The sequence below is a fragment of the Anabrus simplex genome, chromosome 12 (assembly GCF_040414725.1).
Source record: "Anabrus simplex isolate iqAnaSimp1 chromosome 12, ASM4041472v1, whole genome shotgun sequence".
Lineage (NCBI taxonomy): Eukaryota > Metazoa > Arthropoda > Insecta > Orthoptera > Tettigoniidae > Anabrus > Anabrus simplex.
The window spans coordinates 79,283,172-79,301,001 of record NC_090276.1 but is presented as its reverse complement, the minus strand read 5'-3'; the positions used below and the strand labels follow the sequence as shown (position 1 = coordinate 79,301,001).

Sequence of the window (17,830 nt, the reverse complement as noted above, 5' to 3'; positions counted from 1 at the left end):
CCATAATTTAACATCACAGCACACAGTGCGCAATAATAAATCGTTAACTGTGTATTTCCTGTTCATTTTTGAAAATAAAGAATATTTGAGCGACGAAGCATACAATTTTTAGATATGCCGCAAATGGTAAATATATTTCATATTTTATTCAGAATTAGAGAGAAACTTTCTTGTATTGTCTCAAAACAAAAAAAAGAGCTTGCTGAAAGCAATAAACCACCTGTGAAACCTCAGCAAATGTTCTTTCTTATAAATGGTGCCACGACTATATAGATATCCTATCAACAACAAAACATATCTTACTCTTATCCAGTTTCTTCAGAAACAGGGTAAATTTTATCATCATGGTGTAGGTAGTGTGCAAAAGTATGTTTAGATTAGGAGACTCATTTCTAATAAGTAAACTCTGTTCTTTCTCATACAAAGTGGGCATTCATTATACTTCCTTAACACAGGTCGTATAAGCTTCCCTTCCATAGCCTGCTCTTTCATGTTCTAAACAGCCGATGCCGACATGCCGGTAAACAATGTTCGTTCTACAGGCTCCGTGCGCTGGTGAAAGAAATGCACCGTTGCGCTGCGAGTGGCGAACATTGTAAGTTAATGCGATCACCGAGTATATATCTGCTGTCGTCTCACTGCGTGTTGCCACGGCCGATTACATAATGACAGTGGGATCTCAGAGGGTTTTATGCAACAAGAATTGGCCAAATTATTCCAAACTTGCAGAAAGTGGACATGTATTAAATTTACAACAAAAAAAGTTCGAAGGAAATAGCAACAGAGTGAATAACTGCAAATGTGATAAGAGATACCCTACCATTCCACGATAGAGGCAACATAGTAATTGTGGTGATAACGAGATTAATGTTCATGCACACATTCAACAATGCTGTCTTCAGAAATATATCTTTGGCCTATTTCTAATAAGATATCATGTTAGCTGCTAAAGAGGCCTTGGTAAAATAAAAATGTTTCCACGAAATATAAGCATATTTCTGCTGTTATTTCTGCAGTTTACTTAGAACATGTCACCTCGTGTACTGATCAATCCTGTGAATAATCTGGACCTTGCATCTCAAAACCGCGGAAAGAGAAATACAACATGGGGAAGAGATTAGAGGAACTTATTCTGATAAAAAGCACAGGTTTGATGCTGGACCAAATGAAATTCCAGATTTTGAAACCGCATGCACACTCTCAAAAATTTTGAACGAGGAGAAAAAAATCAGAATCCCTCAAAGTCACCAATAAATTATTATGTGTCTGTGTTTATAATATGATCAAGTCCACCTCTGTAATATAACGGTTAGCATTACTATTTACCTTTGTCGGGGGCACGGGCTCGATTCCCGATATTTGCCGAAATTTAAGATTGACATGAGAGCTGGTATGTGGTTAAAACGGTACATGCAGTTCATTTTCATTAGGAGTGTGCTTGGAAACAGATGCACCACCTCGGGGCGAGAACAGGAGTTTACGTATGTAAAATTCGGTATTTCTGTGAGCTACTGATGTTGTGTAATGTAGGCCTATTTCCATAATTATGATTGTCTACTGCCTTGTCAAATCCACTTCATGAGGTTATGTCTATAGTACGGTGTGTTTTATTATTATTATTATTATTATTATTATTATTATTATTATACCGGCTATCTTTAAGACTATGGTAACAGAATACAATGTATCTGTTATGATGTGTGTGCTTTATAAAAAAATGTCATCTTTCAGCTTACTTTGCAAATATAACATTGCTATAATAATTTGTTCGCAACTGTTAATTTCAAAAAAATAGTGAACATACATTTTGTAAAGAGTTAGCAAAATGTATTAATCTCGAATTATTTATTGCGATTTACTACTACAATCCACCGTACGGGTATATTCAAATCCATTTCGTGAAGTCGTGAAGGAAAGCTCTGTATTACAGTGTCTATTAATGCGCTCAACAACAAGCACAGCGTCGTTGCCGGGACACAACCTATGTGATAATAATTTTGGAGGTATACTGACCCGCAGCACATACATTATTAAGAGCGAGAATGCCTTGACAATATGCACACAATATTGCATCTTAGATGACAGAACCTTACCATCCAAAGTTCTAAGCTAAAATAATATTTCACACAGGAGGTTTTATCCCGGCAGCGATGACATGCTTCTGCCGGAACTTAGTGACATTAAAAGAATCATCTGAAGACAGCATTGTAAAATGATTGAATAAATGCATGTAAACGTCACACACATTCCAGCTTCGTATAGTGAGCTGTTGTCTCCATGTAGTTCTTGTAATTTCCACCCACAGCAGCACATTGCTATGTGCACGGAGCCTACAGGATTGTCTAAATTACAGTCAGATAAATTCTTGACCAACTTACTGAACATGTTCCACATTATCAACTTTTCTAAACTAATTACCGATATGCCTTCAGTCAATCGGTGCATGATTTTGCTTACAGAAAGAAACATTAAAGTGAAGGAAAACAGACTATGAATGCTGATAACACATGAAGAAGGTAATCAACATAGTAACATTACAACAGCCTCAGGATGCAAAAATGGGAATATAAAATTGTAATAAATACTTTTAAAGAAATATATAATTATACTGGTAAGCACTTACTGTGAGTAGGATGTGGGCTTATCTCATCGCTCCACTCCCCTCCACCTTCCGACTCTTGCCGGGACGAGTGGCACTTGTAGCATGTATCCCTCCTCTTGAAGTTCTGCGCTCCGCACTATAAAATAAACATTATTATACCTTATATGGTGAAAGCTCCTCCACCAAAATATTCATTCATTTTGCATCCTTAAACCTAGGACTAACAAGGACTGAAAATTACAACATATTTTCAGTTTCTGAACTGCAAGTGTTGAAAAACCTTCTGACATACAGCTCGTGCCATCTGTTGACAAACTTAAAATCAAAGAGGAGTTCTGATGACAGTTAAATTCAGTCTCATTCTGTCCATAGAATGATGAAGGCAAGACGACGTAATATTTAGTAAATGAACATGGAGGTTTGTAGCTTTTATGTATTGGATAGTAGTGCTACTATTTTGAGTAAGAAGGAAATGTACTGTTTACTGAAGAGTGGTAATGATGCTAGTAGTAAACACAATGAACCTATTAGAGAAAGTGAAATATCCAAAATCTGACAATGTAGAGTGACAATGAGCAGAACTCTGGTATTACAGTGATCATATCTCCGACAGCCACTCGGATAGGCTGAATAATGTACAGTTCAAGGGGGCGAATTAGCAACAGGAAGGGAGCAGTCAGAGGAATTAGATGGAAAAAGAAGCTGAGTAAACTGTGGTAGTGGAAAATAAATATTTATTTAAGAGAAAAAGAGAAACACTATTTCAATATACTGTAATATAGCCTTGAAACTCAAATCGTATCAGGCTGGCCACTGTCAACAAAGGGACAATGACAAGCCGAAGCCAAGAACTTGTCACGTCTTTGAAGAAGTGGAATGTGGATGTAGCTTGCGTTCAAGAAACCAGATGGCCAGGTAAGAAGGCTACAAACTAATCTACAATGGTAACGATGCTTGTTGTTTAAAGGGGCCTAACATCGAGGTCATCGGCCCCTGCAATGGAAACAAAAGTGTAAATGGTGTAGGTGTAATTGTAAACCAGTGGATATGCGACAGTGACCGCCTGATGTCAAGAAAGGTCAACTTGAGGACCAGTTGAATTAGAGTTGCAAAAGAGTTTGGTATTTCTGTGATAATGCTCTTTGTGGAAAGAAAGGAAGAGTTTAAGAATACCAGCACATTAAAAAAAAAAAAAAAAAAAAAAACATTCAGTGGACCAACAACAGGAAAACTTAACAAAACTAGCAAATTAAAAGTTCCGTTAGTTGAATTTAAGGTAAGCCTGGAGGAGGTGCGTATGTAAACAAACGACGACTCTGTTTAGAACATCACACTTCTATTGTTGAACGCCTACCAGTAAATTACATAACCAAACTGAGAAAAGCACACAATATTATATGTTGCAATAAATGCTATTCCTTAGACCAATTTTTACAATTACATTCACGTTGCACCGACACATAGGTCTTATGGCAACGATGGGAGAGAAAAGGCTTAGAAGTAGGAAGGAAGCCGCCATGGCCTTAAGGTACAGCCCCAGCAATTGCCTGGTGTGAAAATGAGAAACAACAGAAAACCAGGGCTGCCAACAGTGGGGTTCAAACTCATTGGGCCGACTGCAGAAATGACTAATTTCAAGCCTTAGACAACATCTAAGTTGCGCATGGTCTTCCACTGCATAAACGAAGTTCAGCCGGTGTTTAACTAGACATTGTTTAAAATTTCAATATTGGTTCAATAGTGGAGATATAAGCATCATTCATGCAACTTTTTACTTCTCACAACTAATGAAAATCATTGGTGCACGCGCCAAAAGTTGCTTAGCTGTCGTCTTCCTACATGTTACTCAAATATGGTTAACCATAATCATGATTTGCCCACAGATAAGAATATCACTTTTGTTGGAAATTAAACCTCATATTATTGACACTAAAGCGACACGCCACCGTACGGGTAAGTGTAGCTTTGATTAGTGTATTGTTACGATGAGAGCAATCTAAATAGCTTCGGCGAAGGGAAGATAAAACAATACTACGGTGTAACCGAATGAGTTGTAAGGGCTATGGATGTGGCTTGCATTCTGAAGATCATAGGTTCGAAACGCATCATCAGCAATCCTGAAGATTGTTAACCGTAATTTCCCAATTTTTACACCAGGCAAATACTAATAATAATAATAATAATAATAATGCTATTTGCTTTACGTCCCACTAACTACTTTTACGGTCTTCGGAGACGCCGAAATGCCGGAATTTAGTTCTTTTACGTGCCAGTAAATCTACCGACACGAGGCTGTCGTATTTGAGCACCTTCAAATACCACCGGACTGAGCCAGGATCGAACCTGCCAAGTTGGGGTTAGAAGGCCAGCGCCTTAACCGTCTGAGCCACTCAGCCAGGCCAGCAAATACTAGGGCTGCTGTTATAACCACGGATCATCTTGCCCAGTACTTGCCCTTTCCTATCTCATAGGTGCCGAAAACTTGTCTGAATTAGCACAACGATTTTTTAAAAACCTACCTTTTAGTTGTCACTATTATGTGTGCTTACTTGGCAGTAAATATGAGTGAATACCTCCCGGTTTTATGTATGAGACAGCCCTCTGACGATCGGGACAAGTCATTCTGATATGTATGTAGTCGAAGTGACCTATAATTCCATGGAAATAACCCCAAGTATAATAAAATAAAATAAAATCAGTTTCCAAGAATTATTGTAGTCAAGTTGACAGTTACAGGACTGTCCCTTTGTCAGTCTCAAGAAACAAGTCTCTTGAAAAGCAAAATTATATTTTAAGCTGTACCTCCCCGTACATTTAAAACGAACTGCTGCGATTTCGCAGCAGACGACCCGTAGAGAGGCTGTTCGACTAACCTTTCCTTCCAGAATCGTCTCAACATGATGATACAAATTACACGTTTCATGGTATATAACCTCTGATTGTGATTCACTCCTCACATTTGAGGTTAAAGTGTTCTCGGCAGTGTTTAAACATGGCCGGTTGAACATCGGTTTTAGACAGTGTCTAAGTTATACAAGTCTTTGCATGTGGCAGCCATACTTAAGATAATGTTAACTGCAGATACTGTCTAAACACCATTTCTGCATCAGCCCACTGTCTCCGAGATGCAAGATCACAGATGTGTGCCCCTAACTGCACGGCCAACTCGCCCGGTCCTTATATCAGCTCATGCCTTTTTAACTTTTTTGCTAGTTGGTGTATGTCACACCGACACAGATAGGTCTTATGGCGACGATGGGATAGAAAAGGGATAGGAGTTAGAAGGAAGCGGCCGTGGCTTTAATTAAGGTACAGCCCCAGCATTTGCATGGTGCGAAAATGGGAAACCACGGAAAACCATCTTCAGGGCTGCCGACACTGGGGTTCGAACCCAATATCTCCCGGATGCAAGCTCACAGCTGCGCACCCCTAACCGCACTGTGAATTTTTAATTAATCTCAAATATATTGTAAATACATTTCTTACGTTTGGGCTATATAATGACATACATGAGAGCAGAGAACAAGAACACTATTTCTCACCTTCGTACACTGCCAGTCCTGGTTCCCCGATCTGAGGCTGGCTCTATCCATGGACTGAGGTCTGTTGTGGATACTGAAATGCATCAAAGCTCGATACTGGTCCTCGAACATCAACACGCCCTGAAATGAACAAGCGCGAGTCGTAGAAGCACCTAGTGACGTAACATGTTCCCCACTTGGAAGACGAGAGAGACTTTTCGACTTATAAAATATTCTCTTCAAATGATACCAGACCAGTTAGTATTTGAGAGCTGAAAGTGAAAGTCTGCAGAGAATAGGCGTTGTGTCTGTGTGTTACCCCCTTCTTCGTCTGGTTCATGCTAACCTACTACACAACATACTGGTTAAGAGGAATCGTTAATCCAACATTCCAATTTTCCCATTTTCACTACAATTTACTAATTCTGCATTATGTCACCAGCTAGCCACCAGCTGCTACCTTACTCATCCATTTACTTAGTCATCGATTCAAAGGGGTGTGGTAACTAACACTTGGCTTACCTAGCCGCCGATTTGAAGGGGTGCGTAACTAACACTGCTTACCTAGCCATTGATTCGATGAGCTGGTGCAGAGCACTGTGTTATAAACTACATAGGCCAGAAGTTTGTTATAAAATTCAACAGATGGTGTTAGAAGTCTTCTTCATGCTTGAAGCAAACTGCTAACAGCTCCATTCAGGTTCTGTTTTGGGGAATACCTGCTGTATTTGAAGATCCAATGCAGTTATAACTGCGATAATTTAATATGAGGAACTGACCCTGTACGAAGCTACAACTGAGCAAGAAACTGAAGATATTCTACGGAATAGTGACTGAGAAGAAGACTAATGATATTGGAAGTTCATCTAGTGATTCTAGCGATGTGGATACTCAGTCTATTCATAGTGACGTGAGGGAATAAGCATGGGAGATTAAGTAAACGCAAATATGCGAACGGAGACGTCCCGAGAAATCAAATAAAAAAAGGAGCAAGCCAACAAGTTGAAACAAGAAACTGCTTGTCTGTTGACAAATATTCCACGAAAAGTGGAATTAGCTGGAATTCGTAGACCAAATTCCAGTTTTGATAGTATTGATCGGATGCTTTATCAATGAAGACTTTTGGTAAAGAGTGTGCAAATTAGACGGACAGACATGCGATTTCTTCTTTTTTCAAGCTTTGACTAGGGCTCACTTCCCAAGCCAGTGTCAAGTGTGTGCAGTCTGTGTCATAGCTCGTCTATGCCAGAATGCCACACTTGCTGAGTTTATGGCATACTATACAGATTTTGCACTATAACACATTAACACTGTAATAGTTATAATTCTTTCCGAGTATTTCTGTAAAAGTTTTGTTATTTGAGTCATTAGTTCAAGTGGTCAGCTCAGTTCTTATGAACAACCTAATTTAAATGGTCATTTCAGGGTCCCGAGTACAGACTTGTACTATCAGCGGATGGGTTAAACAATTCTAATTTTTGTGCAGCACAACCTAAACTCATTTCCCAGACTCAAATAGAGAGTTACCACTGTTAACCGGAAAAAAAAGGTACTGCCTTGATAGGATGAGTGAAAACCATCGAGGGTGATTATACAGTTGTTTCCATCAAATTCTCCTTCAAGGTTGGGCAAATAGCTTCAGAATATTATGAAATGCTGAAGACAGCTACGGGATGTTCGCAAATATCCAAGTAGTTTCCCGCTTTAAGAGTCACTATTCCAAAAAGTCCCACAAGTTCCTCAGACTACCTGCAAAGTTTTTAAAAGTCTACAGGAGGAAGGACCTGACCAGTGACTCTTTCACCATGAAAATGCCCCGGCTTATACACGTCTCCTGACTGTTTTTGGCCAAGGACAACGTGATCCAGGTGACAAATCTGCCCCTATATCCTGATCTACGCACACTGCGAATTCTTCCTATTCCCAAAATTCGGCTAAAGGTGTGAGGAATTCAGAAGGTGGACAAAAGCAGTCCATTGTGAACATGCTCCAAGAAAGGACTTCCTGGATTCCTTCACATTGTGGAAGCACTGCTTAAATCTATATCTAGTCTCAAAAAGAGGACTGCTTTAAAGGTGAAGAGAACAGTTACACAACAAACCGTCCGGGAATTTGACTTAACCCCGTAAATCGATAAATTTATCTTCTTACCCTTGGGAAATGTAAGTGAAATAAAGAGGGTTTCTAGAGCAACACGTCTTAACAAGTATGTTGAGTAACAAACATCACGCCATAAACCAGACTACAAGAGAGAAATCCAGTCCTCTGACTACTTTAAAAACAGCTATTAACACCATTACCACTAAATATATTAATATAAGCAATTGATGTGCATTTAATTGAAGGGATGATACTTAGGTATTACACTGCTCCATACAGCAGTAGCAACTGGAAGTAAAATTGTCTGAAATATGTACAATTACAAAACTAATTGAACTTAAAAATAACCATCTTCCAAATAAATGCACAGGAAGTGAAGATACTTAAGGCCATGCCTCATTCTGGTTACATCAAGAATAGATTCTTAAATAGCATTATCAAGTTCAGCGATATCCTACCTCATTTGATCCACCACAACTTGCTCCTCACTCACAAAATAAGATGGAGAAATTCACGGTGCAGCTACCTGTATGCCAAGCTCACGGCAAGCTCATCTTCACTGTGTAGCAACACCACATGTCCTTACATTTTCTACCAAATTTTTTCTAGAGAAATGTTTCAACACTGGCACAGACTGGCTGCTAAAATCTTCAAATGTTCGGTACTATTTATGTGAACAGCTATTTTCTAAAATTAAATTACGTAAGAGCCAGATTCGTTCTTCCTTCACCTAAAAAAACTGTCAGACTAACCAGTATGCAGAACCTCACTCCAAATACTGAAAACTCTTTCAACAAACAAGATGGCAAACATTTCAAGGCCACACAGAATAAATTTGACAAATAAGTCGGTATTAAAACTGCATGTCATTTTTTTAGTTTTATTTCTTTTTCTGGGTTGTAACAGACCCATCAAAATGTTTATATGTTCAATGAATTGTTGAAACGTTCACTACATCTGTTATTCACAAGAGTTTTTCACCAAGTTAGACCTGAATATACTGCATCTAGTATCCCCAACACAACTTAGCCAGTTCTTATTTCATCATAGCTCAAGCTGAAAGAAACCTCCTGGAAACACTTTCACAGTTGCTCATCTGCAGCATGCACCACAGGTACTGCAACACTTGGAACAAAATACTAGGAGTACGGAATTCTATTATTTCGGAATCAAGAACCTTTACGAGCGCCAACTCCCCCCTACGGTATAAGAGTAGCGAGCCTACCTCATACCAGAAGATCCCATGTTCATTTCACAGCAACGCCAGCGATTTTTACCTGGATTTGAGGGCCTGTTCGAGAATAATTGAGGGGCCACCTGAAGGCGAGACAGCGGCCCCAATCTAGAAAACCAAAAATTACGGACAAGAGGATATGTTACCTGGTAATCTGTAGGCCTACGAGCTGAGCAGTAATTGCTTGGTATGTCAATGCCCATCAGGGTTGTACTGTTTGTTTCTAAAATACACTAGTTTGAACCAACCTACAGTTCAGGGCTACATACTGACATCCACCCTTGTCCATAAAACAGGCACAATTCAAATGCTTACAAATTAGGACATGTTGGAATAAGGAGGTCCATTTTTGTTATAATTATCTTGCTAGCAAACTTCCACCTCCTTACTCTATACCACACACTAGGTGAATATGCTATTACTATTCCAGGGTAAACATTGAGAAAAACCCTGGCTTAACATACGGTCAATTGACCAAGTAACTTCCTGTTTTTGGGTAGGAACTGGAAACTGCATTCAGCAGGTCTCTGAACTTTTCTATAATTCAAGCATAATGAGGAATGAAAGGAAGGAATCCTCACAGAGCAAGCAAGTCAGGCCAATATGAAGTACAAATGTACCATAAAAAGGTGGCTGACTGCAGATACTACACTAAAACTTACAGAATTCATAAGAAACAAAGAAGTGTACAAAGTTTACCTCCTGACTTTCAGTATTGATACTAAACACGCACGGTTTACAAGGGATGGCAATTCTTCGAGATCGGCAGCCAAAATCTCTCGAATCTTTAGAGTCGAAGTGAAGAGTGCTCTGTGTGCATGTGGAAATCACAATTTGCTGTAAACAACTCTCTTCTGAAGACCATGACAAACTGTTTTAAAGGATCATAATTTCGGTTGATCTGTTGCCACACATGCAACACCTTTTTACAATTTCATGCTGGCAGGCTACATTTTGCTTGTTAATATTAACATTACTGCCTATTTGCAAAAAGAAATGAAATATGACCATTATTTTTTGGGAGTTCTGTGAAACACTATCAGACCCACAACTTTCTCTTGGTAGCCATAAATACGCGCTAAAGATATTACAATCAATAACACACAAGCAAAAGGACAGAGATCTTTACCATCCAACCCAAATCGAAGGTTCTGTTGTATTATTCAATGTTGTTCTGTGTTGCCCGGCACATTGCTTTCAATCTAATGCATGCCAGATAGAGTAATTCTCGCTCCCTTTCCCTACTAACCACCAGCAGTCACAGTTGACCTGAGCAAGGTTGATTTGGAACACATTCGCCGGAGGTGATGGGATTACCACTGAACTTGATTTCATTAAAAATAAAAACAAGACAAATATCCATGGCCGTAAGTTCTAGCCTAAGAGTAGCCCTATCATAAGACGTGGGAGTAATTCTGAAACACTGGATTTCTCAAAGCAAATTGCAAAGCTTGTTTAGACACTCAGAACTTAATTCTAAACATAAACAGGGAATAATCTGACTCCAAGAGTCTTCAAACCCCCCACCCCTGTTTGAGTTTCCTACAGTTATGCATGCAACTGACTCTGCATTCAGGGATAGCTTTCAGAGCTATTTTGCCCCAACTATCACACATGGTCCACGTTTAATATTAAGTGTGATAATCTATTGTGATAAGGAACTTACCCTTGGAGTGAGGATTACACTTAAGTATCTGCTATATAATCTATTAACAGCATGCAACTGTTTCCACAACCCTCAGCTTTGCCTATTCCTGATCCTGCACTTTGTGGCCTATGCCTCTAAACTCACTCCACACTCCCACACAACCTTCCTGGCAGCTACAAACCCCTGGAGGTAGAGTCAATGAGGGACTTCTTGCCGGTACCATTATAATAAATCCTAGGTGATACCTTTTTCATATTCATCCACTGAGAGGCTTCTTGAAGTGTGTTGAACTCGACGAATGCAAAGCCTCGAGATGCACCTACACATATGGATCAATAAAATTGGCTGTTAAAATCCGTGCTCCAAACAACATGAACAAAGGTGACTCACTCGAATGACTCACTGACTTCCCTTTCTGCTCACTGGCTGATATATCACAGCAAACAAGAATAAAACATTTATTGATACAATACATCATATCACATACAAAAGACACACATAAGAAACACAGCCTCATAGTGCAGACACTTCCTATCATCTTGATTGAGAGCAGATTTCTTCTTCCGTCAGTCACAAATAGTTCCAGTCCTCATCTTCGATCAACAGAATGGAAGTTTCAGCAGGAAACAGTCACACCATTTAATCAAACGTCTTGCTCTGAAACCACTGGATATTAAGTGTAATCCTTGTTCAAACACTTCAATCCACTCAGGCTCGGACACCATCTTCCATACTAAATGATGTACATTTCAGAGCCATCAAAAAGGCTAAATAAATCATATTTTCAACTAATCATATTTTCAACTTTCAGAAAAGCATGTCTGCAAGAACATTGACACGATGTAAAACTTGAACTGAATGCAACAGAAACAAAGTAAAATCTACTTTAATGCAGACACAGAGAAACCAGAGCGCTTCAAATGGTGAACAAACTGAACGCTAAGTACTGCAACATGTGAATATATCTACAGCATTATGTAATAAAGAAGGTGATGTTTGTATATAAAGGAACAATGTTACTGGTTTTACATCTCACTGACTACTTTGATGGTTTCCCAATTAGAAAGATTATTTCTTACAATTATTACAGGCTATAAATTCAATCTGGCTTCTCAGAAGAGCAAGTAAGATAAAATGCATTTGGAACCCTTAAAACTGAATACATTGCCTGAACTATTAAGTCTATTTAAAAGCAAAGCCCACCAAGTGTACATAGAATTCAAGTTTGTAAAAATCTTCATATGTATTATCTTCCTTTCAACTCTAATATTTTTTTAGGGAAAAATATTTTGTATTTTGACAAGTGTTTTTTGGTAACATTAAAAAATAATGGTTGTATCATAACAGGAGCATACATGCAGTATTAGGATTCAGTTTTGTATATATTTTCTTTGCAACTGACAGTTTACCAGATACTTTTATTCAATAGTCTGCAAGTCCAACAAGCGTTATGTGAAAGGCAATGAATGAAAATGTGCTTATGAGCCTCTCAGTAAGTTCCCCCGGCTACAGAAAATAACGAGAGGAGAAATGTAACAGGGGCAGCCATTATTGGACTGTTAAAGATTGTTATGAACAGTGTTCAGATCCCCTTTCTACTTCTGAGTCCAAAAAGGATGGAGCCAAGGATAATGCTAGTGGCTAATAACTTTCACCTTGTGGGAAAAAAAGGTATCTGCAAGAACGCTGTACAGAGTGCAATATTTCTGGTAAAGTCCAAAAGCCACCACAATACTTTTCTAAGCCATAGGTCCAGAGGAGGGCACGATACACCCGGGTAAATGATTGTGCGGGCTAATCTTGAGAACTTGATATCTTCACCACTGTGTAGAACCTTTATGGACGAAAATTAAGAGCCGAACAGCGAAGAAAGAGCGCTTCCTTAGCTTATGCTGCCCAAACCTTCAACAGACACCGAGTATGTGCAGAAAGTTCAAGATGGCATGTACCTGTTTGAAAAAGGTTGGCCTCTGTTATAGATTGCAGATGAAATCAAACCACACTGAGATTTTTCAAGTAATTCTCGCCAAATTGTTTATTTACTTCAATCTTCTTAAAATAAACATCCTTTATAGCACACAATTTTCGTGAGTTTCAGCGAGTGAGCTAACATGACAGCCGCTAGGAGCTTATTACACTGACCTATGTGCATACATCAATAGGAAAATGTCACCTGCAAGGATACTGTAAAAGGCCTACCACAACAAATTCAAAATTGCTCTCACACAAAGCTGGCATTGGTTGCATGTGCATAAATTAAGGACCAAAATCATATGCACTTCCTGTATGGAGTTAAAGAGCACATGCAAGCTGGATATTAATTAAACACTTTGTACACAGAGAAAACCCTGCATAAATCTGTGTAAGTAATGGAAAGGAACAAACAAGTGCATCTCAAGTTATAGATATTGGTCTGAGGTTCTTTCAAGTCACTGGTACTCAAACAGCTTTGGTGTTAAAGACAAGGGTGTTAAATACAGTGAAAACGCGTTACGACATTTCTGCAAGGGACAAGGAAAAAGTGAGAGAACTTACTACTGAATATACCAATAAAAACTATACAATAGGGATATGGAAACACTAGACACTTTTTCCGACCTGAGGGCATTTTACGTTGTGCGTCTGCAGGTACAGTGAAAACTAAATCTTCCATTTATAAAGATGAGAGAAAAGTATCAAAAAGTGTGAAAAGCACGAGAGAACATACGAAAACCTTTTCCGCTGGGGCTTATGAAATAACAAGTGTACCGAAAGGTGTAATGAACACCAGCCAAGAAATACGAAAACATGCGCACGGGCACCAATAAAAATATCGAAATATTATTTCTAAAACAAATGTTAGCACGAGCCTTTTATTTCAGACCAATGGGTTATTAAACATTATTTCCTGGTCACACTCTTAGACAATGAATTTGAGGTTACTCACGACCATGTGTGACTGCGGGAGAATGTCTTTCGCCGCCATTTTGAATCCAACTCTAGTAACTGAGTCGAAACTCGAAGGTGCAACCTCTGCAGGCTTAAAGATGCGGCTGCCAATCCACTTTCTCACATTTTAATTTACCCTTCATTAGTAAGGAATTTCATGAATTTTTCCATATCCATCACAAGACAAATATGCACTACAGGCTATTATGTAATTTGCTACACTTCACTGTACCACTCAAGAACAAATACATTTCCAATTTCCAATGCGAAATACAAGCACAAACAGGCTCTCTGTGTTATTCAGCAATATCACTGCCAACCAGCAAGCAAAATTGAACATTCCTGAGGCTAACAGCTTGCTCCCCGAAGGTCCAACGTATCCTGCGAAGTTTAGGAATTCAAGGCCTTTTCCAGCTATCACGCAACTGTGGCAAGGGCCCTTACCCGAGCTGAAAATTTGAGTTCCTTTCACAGGGGACGACAAGTAACATTTTCATGGCTAGGAAGAATGTGATCATACCGAACAGTAACAGCGAAAATTCGCAACTCGATAAGAATTATTTCTATATAGATTTAATACGATGTGAATTGGGACTTCGAATTTATGACATGCTCAACAGAAAAACGTGTTCATGAGAAAGGTAAACCATTTCCAATAGGACTACTGAGAACAATATCAAATCATTTTGTGCCTATGAAGCCATTTGTAGGAGAACATCCAAGCCACCAAAACTACAATAACCAATTTGTTTTCACTTTTCAAATACAAACTCATATAAAGCAACTGTGTTCATACTAAGATCAATTTAGTACATATACTCGTACTATTCACATTCCACAAAAAAATCCCACCCTAGCAGCAAGGAATGCATACCATCACAAAAAAAAGTAATTTCAAAACCCTAATTCTGATTAACGAGCTTGTTTCATGTTCGATGGCGACCAAGTGTTCCCATATCGCAAATGTAGACATTCTAAGTAGCATTTTTGCATACTATCTACAATATCATGGAGACAGCTTACAATTCTCAATTTAGAGGCAGAGAAAACACAGGGGTAATGATACAAAGGTAAACTAGAAAAAAATTGTAATTTTCCCATAGTTAGCCATTAATGACACTTTAAGTATCCATCTTATCACTGTGTAAATTTAGCCACTAACTGCTATCTACATTGTACCCTTCCTTTAAAGAAAATTGCAATATTATTTCACATTTATAATTTGTGTTTGGCTCATAAATGCAATGTTTATTATTGCAGTTTTAAATTTAAAAGGCTTACTGAATTTTTTTCCACTTTCACAAAAGATATACTAAACACAAATCAAAACCCAGTTTACGTCTAACAGATATGAATAGCAAATGCTGTACTCTGAACACTGATGGACAGCATAATAGCATTAAAACTGGGACTAAATTTTTTTAAGATAAACATTTTCATGCAATGAACCTCAAATCCACAGGTGGATCTCTACATTTCCTTAACAACAATAAACATTCATGTCAACCTAACACTATATGGGCTAGTTAGTGAAGTGATCAGTACCTTCAATTAACAATCTCCAAATAATCATCTTAGTTCAATAGCTTGGCAAAACGAACCTTTAGAAAAATACACTTTAAAAAAATGGACTAATAACTCAGATTAATTTAAATTTAATATCTAAAATAAAATATTTTATTTTACCTTTAAAAAAAAGAACTATTTTTATACACCTTTCTCCTTCCCTTCACTGGTATCTTATTTCAAGCTGCGATTACTTTTGTTTATCTTTCGTATCTGTCCAGTTCCGGCTGGGCATTACAAATTACAAATAGATATACAGAACACTGCAAGGTTATCTTGTTCATTGCTTTCAGCATGCCAATAGTCATACTGAACACGTTTCCAGCAGTGAACAGAAGTGGGTATGGCAAGCCTAATGGCTCAAGCGCTGACATTTCCTGCTACAGATCATAGCACTGCAGAAATTATGTTGAAAAAATCTCAGCACTCCCGAAGTCCGTGATGTCACCAGAAGTCTAGAGCAAGACTATTTCCTGTCAATGTCCATAAGGAATGGGAATAGGACACTAGATGTTAAGGACTGTTTTTATAACTACAGCAATTGGACTAGGGTTCATATTTTAATTTGCAGCATTAGTGATTCTGCCTACACACCCAATTTTTAAAACAGATTTCAGTGCGATGAAATGGGTACAGAATAGTATGGGTTTCCGGCGATATATCTACAGGGTCATAAACTGGGTTTTAAATCTATTTGGTATAATAAATATATATCAGGTAGCGACTTAAAGGGTAGGAAATGAAGGCTGAGTAGTTCCACTGTTAAGAATGACACGTAGTGCACTGGAAATTCATTCAAAATACAGTACTATAAATAGTAATTGATAAGGTTCATGTTATTTAAAATGAAAATGTGCCAGTGAATGACACCCGTATTTCTCTTACCCTTTAAGCCACTAAATTTATTAAGCCCAATAGATTTAAAAGCCAGTTTACGAGGCTGTAGATATATCGCCGTAGACCAATATGGGTAGGGGGTGGGTGCAGTAGACATCAAAACGTAATTTTAAGAGACTCCACAAAAAATTATGACATTAACTATAATAATTATCGTTATTAGGGAGTAGTGCAACTAACTAAACGGTGCATATGAACTTGAGAAATCTATTGATCTAACACGTACACATACAACTGCAGAAGCCAGATTACCGAAAATTGTTAAATGCTATCTTTGTCTACAGTAAAACGAACAAGGAGGAAAATTCAGATACGTCCAATGTCAAAGATGCATTAGTAAAATACAGTCTAACCTCCATAAACTGAAAAACTATTACTCGAATTTTCAACGTCTCCAAGTAATTTCAATTTCCCGACCTTCTATGCTATTCTTCACACATATTTCTTTCTCTATTATTCGAAAATTGGTTACACAAATTTCTTGAAGCAACCGTTTCCTCCTTAACCCCATAACACTACAGCCCTGAAGGGTCTTGGCCTACCAAACGACAGCCCCAAGGTGTGCAGATTACGAGGTGTCGTGTGGTCAGCATGGTGAATGCTCTCAGCTGTTATTCTTGACTTTCTATACCAGGGCCGCCATCTCACCGTCAAATACCTCCTCAATTCCAATCATGTAGGTGGAGTGGACCTCAAACCAGCCCTCAGATCCAGGTAAAAATCCCTGACATGGCCAGGAATCAAACCCGGAGCCTCCGGCTAAGAGGCATGAGTTTCCTCCTTAGAAGCAAAAAATTATTCTGCAACTCAAATTTTGAAAAACATTCTAACTCTGCAAATTTACAGTTTGTGTGTTATTATTCCCAGCCGACCTCCGTGGCTATCCGTCCACACCCCGTACACCGACCATAGGCAACTGAGACAGGAAGGCTCAACGAACCATCGTCCAGTCAATCACAAGCCTACAAGTGTAAAGCATGGAGAAATGCCTAAGCCTCAGTGAGAAAGTTCAAGCTTTCATCCCAGCACACTACAGTAGTACACCACAGCCAAAGTTTACCCAAAGCTTCAAGTGCGTAGCTTAGTTCATAAACAAGCAGACAAATTTGCTAAAGTCTTTGGTTATGAATCTTTTCCGGCCAGCAATGGGTAACTGGAAAAATTTAAACTAAAGTGGGCAGTGAAAATTACAAAGAAAATAGAAAAAAAAGCATACTTTAATAATTTTATTGGCTTTACGTCCGTCCCACTAACTACACAGATGGTTTTCGGAAACGCTGAGGTGCTGGAATTTTGTCCCACAGGAGTTCTTTAACGTGCCAGTAAATCTACCA

General features: G+C 38.6%; 1 protein-coding gene across 1 annotated transcript in view; it reads right to left on the bottom strand.

Moving 5' to 3' along the window:
* The window catches only part of LOC136884333 (RNA-binding protein 5), a 162,386-nt gene that overhangs the window by 91,940 nt on the left and 52,616 nt on the right, over window positions 1-17,830 (bottom strand). Inside the window, exons 7-9 of the mRNA XM_067156432.2 lie at window positions 11,351-11,424; window positions 6,145-6,264; window positions 2,624-2,738 (exon numbers count right to left, since the gene is read on the bottom strand). Of these exons, the coding sequence (XP_067012533.2) occupies window positions 2,624-2,738; window positions 6,145-6,264; window positions 11,351-11,424 (309 nt within the window). The remainder of the gene's footprint in view (window positions 1-2,623; window positions 2,739-6,144; window positions 6,265-11,350; window positions 11,425-17,830) is intronic.